Source organism: Periplaneta americana, chromosome 6 (genome assembly GCF_040183065.1).
Source record: "Periplaneta americana isolate PAMFEO1 chromosome 6, P.americana_PAMFEO1_priV1, whole genome shotgun sequence".
Lineage (NCBI taxonomy): Eukaryota > Metazoa > Arthropoda > Insecta > Blattodea > Blattidae > Periplaneta > Periplaneta americana.
The window spans coordinates 185,186,292-185,198,433 of NC_091122.1; the positions used below are offsets into that span (position 1 = coordinate 185,186,292).

At 35.0% G+C, this 12,142-nt stretch overlaps 1 protein-coding gene across 1 annotated transcript in view; it reads left to right on the forward strand.

The window, feature by feature from the left end:
- Positions 1 to 568: 568 nt before the first annotated feature.
- The window catches only part of LOC138702121 (uncharacterized), a 34,285-nt gene continuing 22,711 nt past the window's right edge, over positions 569 to 12,142 (forward strand). The window contains exons 1-2 of the mRNA XM_069829715.1: positions 569 to 732; positions 4,931 to 5,032. Of these exons, the coding sequence (XP_069685816.1) occupies positions 729 to 732; positions 4,931 to 5,032 (106 nt within the window). The 5' untranslated portion in view covers positions 569 to 728. The remainder of the gene's footprint in view (positions 733 to 4,930; positions 5,033 to 12,142) is intronic.

The following is a 12,142-nucleotide window of genomic DNA, read 5'->3' on the forward strand; positions in this document are numbered from 1 at the left end:
CTGACAGCAACGTCCACGAATGTGATGCACCATTGCTGTTGCTGTCTGTACTCATTCAATTCACCATTATGGGCCTAAGTCACAATGAATTATAGGTTCGGAAAATTATGTTTGGAGCCAAGGCTTGTTTCAGTTCTAGAAAATGGGCATGGCTTCCATTGTGCCGCATACTGTTTTTTTTTCTTTTCTTCTTGGAGATCTCCCGTAGAGGTTTTGTTGTCTGGAATCAGCCGTGAACTTTTATCTTTTTCCCACCGACAATGTATTAAGTTATGCATGTGCCTACATACACAAGAGTTTGAGCAAGGGCCTTCAAATTATCTTTTGCGGTCAGGAAATATGCAGGCAATCACCTCCACCACGAACACCTGTTCTTTTATTTAGCATAGTAACTGCATCGCAGGCAAGCTCAAAGACTGGTAGTGCATGTTACGAAAATGAATCTAAATTATAGCAGAATAACGCCTTCATTATAATACGTGTGCATAATGAAAACCTATTACACAAGACAACCAGTATTCTATGGGGCTTTGGCACGTAGTAAACATTCAGCAGACAAATGACAGTCGATCCCGTGTGTTTGAAAGACTAAAAAAATTTTCAGTGATTGCGTATATTCTAAATTGTATAATATGTAACTTATTTCCATTAATAAATAGGACTGTTAACGCTGAGGAAAGAAATGGACATCCATTAATATAACAGAATTTGAAAAAAATTCTTCCAAAATGGGTAGGTACTACTAATTGTAATATAATGCCATAAAACATTTCGAAGTGTATGAATTTTTTGTATTCGTCAATAATGGATACATTTTATATGCTTACGAGGAATATATATACTTCCGTTGACTTTTTTTTTGCGGCTTTGGATTTTTTTATATTTAGAGTGAGTCCTATAATGCATCTGTTCGGGAATTTTAATTGTGAAATCTATTATATCAAGAATTAGTGAATATGTTACATGAATGGTAAGTTTTTATTTAAAATGGCAGGTGCAGGTGACAAATGTTTAGTCAATAACTGTAGTCGTATCAATGACTCATTCGTACGAAATGGTCGCGATGACGAATCATCATCTGGAAGACGTGAAGAGAACCCCAACATTGTGGGGTTGTATTGCAGGGGATGGGAAGTGGAGAGAATATCTTAATGTGCACAAGAAAACGGCTGTGGTAAGAGAAGATACAATGTCGCCAACAATGCTAATAAGGCTTCAAATAAAGCCCGTACGTTTCAATCAGATTTATTTTCATCAAACAAAACTGTAAACGGATCGGTTATGCTTTGCGAATGCAACAAACGTAGAAATGTTACATCTTACCCTAAATATGCGTTTTGAAATAACAATAAATAGAAACTGGATTAACTTCAAAGTTCCCGACACCAGTGTGGCAACGGTCAATGGAAGTGTTTTAAATAGCTATGAAGAAGCATAGCAAACTAAGGAACACGAAAAAAAAATATTAACAATAATAATAATAATAATACTTACTTACTGGCTTTTAAGGAACCCGGAGCTTCATTGCCGCCCTCACATAAGCCCGCTATTGGTCCCTATCCTGAGCAAGATTAATCCATTCTCTATCATCATATCCCACCTCCCTCAAATCCATTTTAATATTATCTTCCCATCTACGTCTCGGCCTCCCTAAAGGTCTTTTTCCCTCCGGTCTCCCAACTAACACTCTATATGCATTTCTGGATTCGCCCATACGTGCTACACGCCCTGTCCATCTCAAACGTCTGGATTTAATGTTCCTAATTATGTCAGGGAAAGAATACAATGCGTGCAGTTCTGAGTTGTGTAAATTTCTCCATTCTCCTGTAACTTCACCCCTCTTAGCCCCAAATATTTTCCTAAGCACCTTATTCTCAAACACCCTTAACCTATGTTCCTCTCTCAAAGTGAGAGTCCAAGTTTCACAGCCATACAGAGCAACCGGTAATATAACTGTTTTATAAATTCTAACTTTCAGATTTTTTTTACAGCAGACTGGATGATAAAAGCTTCTCAACCGAATAATAACAGGCATTTCCCATATTTATTCTGTGTTTAATTTCCTCCCGAGTATCATTTATATTTGTTACTGTTGCTCCAAGATATTTGAACTTCTCCACCTCTTCAAAAGATAAATTTCCAATTTTTATATTTCCATTTCGTACAATATTATCGTCACGAGACATAATCATATACTTTGTCTTTTCGGGATTTACTTCCAAACCTATATCTTTACTTGCTTCCAGTAAAATTCCCATAATAATAATAATAATAATAATAATAATAATAATAATAATAATAATAATAATAATAATAATAATAATAATAATAATAATCCAGCGATAGAAATTTGATAACAAATCAAGAGAATAATGGGTACATACCAATCGAAATTGTTCGCTCCTAACGACAGTGACATGTCAAGAGACAGAGAAATCTTCGAAGACGATCACAGAACTATCAGAACATGAGTCAATATGTAAAGATTGAATTTATGAGTTAATTTTCACCGTCAAGACACCGATAAATGGCACCAAGAAAAGCATAAATATAAAGTAACTCACAAAATATACTATAATTTAAGAATAAGCATACTTTTTTCCTTCCCTGAAATTTCGATATCTCCCACATCACAAATGGGACTGATGTCGATTTGCGTTGCATTATTTCATGATCGAACGAAAGTGAGAGATGGAATAACTTTGACAAAAATATACGCAGGGCAAATATTAAGTATTAATTATTCCCCAAGGTACAAGTTTTTTATTATCTACACATATTTTTTTCTATATTTCTTAAATTTGACATGTTAATTTTCATTTGTTTTTATTTACGTGATCAAAGATCAACAATAGGGCCAACACAAAAAATCGTCTTTGTAGGCCTACATAATCCACGCTATATGCACATTAGTTTGGAGTGATTCAATAAAGACTAGTTTAGAAACAAGTTAAACAAATTATCCTTGCACCAAGAAAGGATGCTGCCTGGATCAAATGAAAGTATTTCAATAATTATTTGGATACAATAGGAATAAGAAACATTTTAAAGGAATTAGAAATTATTCTTGCACTAAAATATATGCTCCCTGGAGCATAATGGCCATATTTTAATTATTTCAATACAATTACAATTAAAAAATATATTTAACGAATTATCCTTGCAAAAATAACGGATGTTCCCTCGATCCAATGATCGTACTTCAATTATGTATTTACTTCATAGTTTCATCTGGTATTTTATGGGGTTGTTGGGTTGTTTGGGTCACTGGTTGACAAGAAACTGTCTACTGAAGGATGCACTGAAAGGAATGGTGAACGGGAGAAGAGTTCGGGGCAGAAGATGACAGATGATAGACGACATTATGGATCATATGCAGAGACTAAGAGGAAGGCAGAAAATAGAAAAGATTGGAGAATGCTAGATTTGCAGTGAAAGACCTGCCCTTGGGCAGAACACTGTGTGTATGTATGTATGTATGTATGAGGTACCTATTTGTAATTGTTTTTATTTATAACAGTAGGCCATGTCTGAATATAAGGACTCATGAAGGTTGGGGTTAGGGATGGTCCAGAAGCTGTGCTAAAGATGTTGCTTTGCCAGTTATTATTCACTATGGAGTGTTGTGTACTATACGGAACTGTTATCTATTAAGTGCATAACTATGGCAAAGTTCGCATTCTGTCTCTGAAGTAGTTGTTTTCTAATGCCAGGCGTTTGACAATAAAATCATTTGACCTCTTGCACTCCAATATTTTTCAAAGATATATCATGGCCAGCCAGTAAAGCACAGATTTTGAGGTGTTCCGAATCCATTTCTTGGTTTGAGTTGCACAATGGGCAGTTAGGGGACTGATATATTCCAATTCTATGCAGGTGTTTGACCAAACAATCATGGCCTGTTGCCAATCTAAATGCAGCTACAGACGATTTTCGTGGTAAATCGGGAATTAACTGTGGATTATGATGCAGAGAGTTCCATTTTTTCCCTTGTGATTGTGTTATCAAGTTTTGTTTGTTAAAGTCTAAGTATGTAGATTTAATAAATCTCTTCACAGAGTAATACGTAGATTTAGTAACAGGTCTGTAAGTAGCAGTGCTGCCCTTCTTTGCTAGTGCATCTGCATTCTCGTTTCCCAGGATTCCGCAATGGGATGGTATCCATTGGAATACAATTCTTTTATTGAGTGATATTAATTGAGAGAGCATTTTAGTTATTTCTGCTGTTTGAGATGAAGGTGTGTGTTTAGAGACTATTGGTAGAATAGCTGCTTTGGAGTCTGACAATATAACTGCATTCTTAAATTTATTGATGTGGCATAGAAGATTCCTGAGACTTTCACTTATTGCAATGATTTCTCCATCAAAACTTGTTGTTCCATATCCAAGAGATCTATAAAGTGAGAAGAGACAGCACGTAACACCTGCACCGGCACCTTATTCTCTGGAGATCAAGGATCCGTCGGTGTATAAATGAAGCCAGTTTTGTGGAGGGTACCTAATATGAATTGTCTCTAAAGGCAATTGTTTTAGTATTACAGTGTTTACTTCTGATTTCAGTATTTCTTCTGTTAAATTTAGATTATATTCTATATTTAATAGAGTTAAAGGGTTTGGTTTAATTTGTAATTTTTCTTTTAAATTCGGGATATTGATTTTCTGTTTTATGAATGTCAATTGTTTCCTGGTAATCTGATAAGTTTTTCATATTGAATCAGTGCTTTTTCTTCTATTGTCTCTGAAGTGGTGTGTTACAATTTTGAGGTTATTTTCAATTATTTAAGTACCGGTACTTTTTTCCTCTCTTGCGTGGTGTGAGAAGAGATGGAAGTTTCACTCTTTCCCCAGCTTTGGTAAAAGCGAAGAACTTGATACAAGAACGCCGCACAGCACTGCCCTGGAGTGTTAAATGTGTGATATTATATTGCAGACGAGAGCAACACTCCCAAGGGTAGCAGTTCTGGGCAGACCTCAGCCGATCAAGACCCTTCTGGTACTCCTCGCGTTAGCAGATTTTCTGTCACTTCATGGGGTAAGTTCAATGACACCTTGAGGTTAATAACATATTTCCTGTGTGTAGGTCATCGGAAGTATCTATTTTGGAAGCTAATTCCTGGGATAAAATAAACATTTTCAGGTAAAGAGAATTAAAAATGAAGGAAATATTGGTACAAAAACAGTTTTTCGAATGAATTTTAGTAGTATTAGTAGTAGTATTTATTTATTTAACCTGGTAGAGATAAGGCCGTCAGGCCTTCTCTGCCCCTCTACCAGGAGATTCCAACTATAATATGAAGAATAACATTACAATCAGTATTAAATTTACAATTACAATTACAATAGAAATCAAAGTACGTAAAGATTACCTGACTAATTAAAGCTAGATAATTTATCAACAGTAATCTCACCAGAGGTTTTGATTTATCTAGAGAAAATCAAAACTCGAGTGGGATTTAATTGACTATTACACGATTAGGAGAAAGTATATAAAGATTAGAAGTAACAAAGTACTCCAATACAATAAAATATTAATTGACTTACGAAAATACAACTGTCTTCAAATGTATTATTGTACCATCTCAACATTACAAATATTACGCTAGATGCATGCTAGATGGCAGTAGTGAGTTATGATTACTAGCAATGCCTTCTCGTCGAGAAGTTATCGATCTATATCACGATGGCAGTGTTACTAGTCAAGAAGGCTTTGTTGATTCAGTTTCATTTTTATTAAAACAGTTGCATTATACTTCAATTATTCGAATCCCAGTAATCAACGTCACTTGACAGATGATTTTCAATAAATCTTAATATTAAACAATCTCTAATACGTGACTATCCATAATATCATATAGCAGAAGCTATAACAAACATAACCTAAATAATATAAACAAGTGTTAGAAAAGTTTTAATTAACGACGATGACATAAAAAATAAACATGAATAATTTTAAAAGGAATAATTATTGAATGTACAATTTTCAAATTTGAACGTGGTTGGAGGTTCAATTGATGTTATATTGGAAGTGTGCTTTTAATAGAAGTGGAACTCGTTGATGTAGGCCTACATGGTGTATTCAACTTATTCAGGATTTCCGAATGGTGCTCTTCATTTATTTGTAAATAGGATTTCAGAAGATGTATAGGTATGATCAGTGATTTTTATTAATTCTTGTTCTTGAATGCCAATGCGAGTCATATTTGAAACTGCTGTGCATGGACTGGAGTGGTTTGTAATTTTCTGTTTTTTTTTTTTTTTTTTTTTTGACGTCCAGACCAGTGCAGTGTGAAATGTTGGCAAACAAAAAAACAAATGCTAGGGACGCGATAAAATTAAACAAATGCTAGGGACGCGATAAACTTAAACAAATGCTAGGGACGCGATAAAATTAAACAAATGCTAGGGACGCGATAAAATTAAACAAATGCTAGGGACGCGATAAAATTAAACAAATGCTAGGGACGCGATAAAATTAAACAAATGCTAGGGACGCGATAAAATTAAACAAATGCTAGGGACGCGATAAAATTAAACAAATGCTAGGGACGCGATAAAATTGCGCGATAAGCAGCCATGATTGGTTGAAAGACGTCCTTTCGTACCGTTTTATTGGTCGAAAATAGTGTGACGTAGATAAAAGTGTAATAGTCATAAAAACAAAGAATATTTTATATTTATTGAATTACAAATTAAACCTATGAATTCTGCTTGCAGAAAACATTACAAATTTCAGATTTCGGTTCACTGTACTTTCGGTAAAACAACTCATCTAAAATGTATTAAAATAAAATTAAATCCCTTGCGCGACAGCCCATGAAGGGTCACGGCCGACCAACCGGCTGCTGGCCTCACGTCCACATGCCTGAGCAGAGATGAACGATTATTCAACAGAACGGTGATATCGTGTAGTTAACATGGTGATCCCCTGCCGATAGCTGGTTTACGAAACGGGACAGTTATGAGAATGTCGGAAAAGAGAATTACCAAAGAAAATTTTAAATTGGGATCCAGAAGGAAGACCAAAAGAAAAATAGATGAGGGAGTCAAGAGAAACACGCACAATCATGGACTTACGGCACACAGAGATTTATGGAGAACTAGAATTAAGTTTAAGTGAAGAAAAACCATTATTTATGGAAAATTCCTGTTAAAAATTAATCTACTGTACATGTAAATGTAGGGTTCTTAACGTGTGAGTCGCGACCCAAACAAGGGTCGCCGTGGCTTTCGGGATGGGTCGCCGTAGCTTCCAGAAAAAAATAAAATTAAAGAAATGTTAATTAAAGTACTGGGGATTATGATTATATTATACTAGTGACTTGTGCAGCAAATGCTGCAAACTAACTTCATTAGACGTTCAAATAAACATTTTTCAGATTTATTTTCAGTGAAGAATACCAGACATTCTGAAAGTTATTTGCTTCCATAATAATGAAAGATACTCTCTCTCGAGCCAATACTGAAGAGAACCACGCATATAAATATCTATACCACACTGCCATTAAATATATGAAAAAGACCCAACCTCACTTGATTAACAACTATAAAAATATTTGATTTTTAATAATATTATTATCTTACTTTGCTTTCAGTAACATATACTATATAGCCGACACTCGGTAAAATATAGAAGTCAAAATCTAATTTAAGTTATTCTCTACATCTACTTATATAACCCCAAAACGTTTCACTTTCATATCATCAATATAGCATTAATATGTATGATTAATGAAAAATAGTCGCATCATGGCATTAACTACAATAATAGTTCATTTCTAGTGGTAATAATGTCATCAAACCACCTCAAGTTTTGTAGTTTTTAATATCCAATACACAGTTGTACCCAGAAAATTACACACCACAGAATCGAACCTGTAAATTATTTTTAGTAAGTTAAGTTTTTAATAACCAATTTAATTTGAGCTCTAAATATGTCAGCATTCTTGCAAATCATGGCCTTCGTGTAATATTGTTTACTGTAGTGTGTGTTTTGTTTTATTCTGAAATGCAATTAGCTAGTTCTCAAAACTGACGACAGATGGATTTTGGAAAATAGGAAAATTATGTTGAAAAATTGACATTTCACTGAAAACCACTATTTTTCTGAAAAACTTTGGGTACCAAGCTTCAAAATGAGGGGTCATTTATTAAAATCCGTTCAGCCGTTTTCCCGTAATTTTCATTACCAGTTCAAATTATATATATATATATATATATATATATATATATATAGATAATTATTATTGCTTATTATGAAATATTACAACTCTATATTAATAAATAATTGCTACACTTATTTACCTGTTTTTATTACAATAACACTGCTTCACTTCAAAATAAACCCATGGATCGCGCAAGTTTATCGCCCAGTTAACTTTGGGTCTTGGCCAAATAAAGGTTAAGAGCCCCTGATGTAAATCAATCAAATATAGCAAGTGCACGATAAGGACAAGTAGGAACTGCATTCCCTGTGTGTAGTTATCCCTTCACCTGAAGTTCATAACTGAATTTACGAAATGTAGTTCAAACAGAAGAACGGTTATTTTCGAAGAATGGAGTGATAACGTTAATCAGAACAGCAATGACGTGCAAAGCAGAGAGATGAAGACGGGCTCCAACATCTAATAACACTGAATACACCGAACTCGTGTTCACAGTGTACGTAATACACTGCCAGGCTCGCACAAATTGAATTGAATTGAATTGAAATGAAAGAGGAGAATTGGGAGGACAAATTTAAAAGGTACGCAAAACGCGTCCTTGCAAGGGGTTCGGGGCTGCAAGAAACTAAATATGTGAGCTCCAAGCCTGTTGGCCACTAGTCTCACTCAGAGTTACGCTGCTCCATTGAAGGAGCTCTAGAAAAGTTTGAAGGGGAAAACCGAAAATGGACGTAACCTCTTAGGTACCACATACGCGAGGGGGACGGAAATGTGATCAAGTGATCACGGGACGGGACGAGGAGGAGATGGCTGGTGTAAATCTGCACATTGAAATGAACTGTGTCATTTCGCAGTGCAGGAATCGAGAAGACTCTGTCGTCTGTTGTTCGATGACAAGGCAGGTGAAGACCGCCAGGAGAGACGCCGTGGATTCTGAATCTGCAAATTGAAAGGTTCCCTGTCCTTTCATTGCGACTACATGAGTGTCCTTGCACATGTATTTCGTACTTTATAGGCTCTGAACTAGGGCATTAAGTCGTTTGTTAGGAAAAGAAAAAGGGGAATTTATGGGGAAGGGCATATAGGTCCGTGGCCCATTTCTCTTAGGGCTCATCCCGACATTTGTCTTAACGCCTTAGGAGAACCACGGAAAAACCTTAGGCAGGATGAGTTGTCTCAATATAAGAGACTAGCCAATTTGGCTTTTATAGGAGGTCGATTGATTTATGAATTTATGATAGATGTAATTATTAATTAATTTAGAGTAATTAAAGGGTCATGGGGATATGAATGCAGGTCCGGGGCCCATTTCTCTTAGGGCTCATCCCGACATTTGTCTTAACGCCTTAGGAGAACCACGGAAATACCTTAGGCAGGATGAGTTGTCTCAATATAAGAGACTAGCCAATTTGGCTTTTATAGGAGGTCGATTGATTTATGAATTTATGATAGATGTCATTATTAATTAATTTAGAGTAATTAAAGGGTCATGGGGATATGAATGCAGGTCCGTGGCCCATTTCTTTTAGGGCTCATCCCGACATTTGTCTTAGCGCCTTAGGAAAACCACGGAAAAACCTTAGGCAGGATCAGTTGTCTCAATATAAGAGACTAGCCAATCTGGCTTTTATAGGAGGTCGATTGATTTATGAATTTATTATAAATGTAATTATTAATTGATTTAGAGTAATGAAAGGGTCATGGGGATATGAATGAAGGTTCGTGGCCCATTTCTTTTAGGGCTCATCCCGAAATTTGTCTTACCGCCTTAGGAAAACCACGGAAAAACCTTAGGCAGGATGAAATATAAAATATAAACAATGAAAGCAATATGGAATATAGAGGACAAACATACTGGATGTTGTTAGAGCGACAATGATTTCAGCAATAAATATGACTGCAGCCAGACCCGTCCTCACGGAAATGTTAACACATGGGCATCGACAATCAATCGTGACCCAATCACAGGACTTCACAGTCCCGTACGTGGATTTCATGAGTCTACGTCTGTTATTTCATCTGAGAAAACGAATGAAAGGTCCGACCATTCCCGTTACGACGTCAGTTCATATTGAGTGTATTACAGAGCCAAGTGTTCATCACAAAGAAACACGAGAACCACATACAAACGGAGTTTATCCCAGTTAGTATGGAGGTTGACGAAATAAAGGATGTTTCATTGTATTAAATCACTAAACAGGCCTGTTTCAGACAAGGTGACCAACCAATGTTCAATTCAGACCTTTTCCCCTGGGAGATATACACTACCATGGAGATGTGAACAGTGTTGCCAACAGTTGTTCGTATAATTCCGCTAGATGACTTTCGAAAACCCGCTATTTTCTAACAAATATCTCTAGATTTTAATGTATACTTATTGTTCAATAATAATAATAACAATAATAATAATCTATACCAATAATAAATCTATAACCGAAATTTTTCTGGTAATTTTCGATTTTCCAAAAATAATTGGTGTCAACATGTATAATTAATCCTGCTGAAATCAAAAATAACTTTTTTGAAATTTTTGTTTGTATGTCTGTCTGTCTGTCTGTCTGTCTATCTGTTTGTCTGTCTGTCTGGATGTTTGTTACTTTTTCACGCGATAATGGCTGAACCAATTTATATGAAAATTAGAATATAAATTAAGTTCGTTGTAACTTAGATTTTAGGCTATATGGCATTCAAAATACTTTATTTAAAAGGGGGGTTATAAGGGGGTCTGAATTAAATAAATCGAAATATCTCCCTTATTATTAATTTAATGAAACGTGTTACATAACAAAAGTTTCTTTAAAAATGATTTCCGATAAGTTTTATTCTATGCAAAATTTTGATAGGACTGATATTTAAGGATGTACAAGACTTTTAAAATAGCAATACAATACATTTTCACTGCCGCCTCAGATTATAGCGTTGTTGTTCCTTCAGTAATTCCTATGTGCAAAATATAAAATTTTTGAGTAGGAAGAAAAAACACATTTATTCATTCCATGGCAATGGTACATAGGAGATAGTGAATTCTTACATTTCCGAAAGAAAGAAATATAATTACATATCACTGTTTATGCTGTATCACTATTTAAGTTATTTGAAGGGTTCAGAACCATGGTGGGCCAAGCGCCATTTACTGAAGAGGTAGAAAACAAGGGTTAAAATTAAGTTAGCCTATCATAATTCAATGGAAACATATAGCAAGTAATACAAAGTATACACATTAAAACTAATGATATGTCAATCTTCATTAAACCACAGTATACTATATACAGTCACGAAGCTTGAGTTTTGAGGGTGCTAGAAACAATAGACTGTGACGGTTCTATTTTGCATTGCCTGTAATGAGGCGATATTAGCGATCCTAGTGGTGAGCAACTATCTAATGTTTGCATATTTACTACGTATTGAGCTTCGCGACTGTATATACTAGACTGTGATTAAACTATGGTTGCATGTAATAACAATTAAGAAACATGTTAAAGGAATTGTCATTGCACCAAATGATTGCTCTCTGGATCGAAATGACCGCATTTTAATTATTTAAATACAATTTAAATTAAGTGACATATTAAACGATTTGTCCTTCTATCAAACACGAATATTCCCTGGATCAAACGTCCTATTTTAATTATGTAATTACTTTATATTTATTTCTAACAGGTGCAGCGGAGCGCACGGGTACGGCTAATAATAATAATAATAATAATAATAATAATAATAATAATAATAATGGTCAATATAGAGCATCCACCCACCAATGTAACGAATATTGCACACTTTTATCATGCCCAGTGTAGCGCTATAAAGCAATTTTGAATACTTTTATCACAGACACAACATATTTCAATTCTTATTGCACTATATATGTTACCGTTAAAACCCAAAATCCGACAAAACCAGTTTCAACTAATAAAAACTAGTTTGAAAATATAGATATATAGAAAGCGAATTTTCGTAAGATCTAGAATCAATGACAGGTT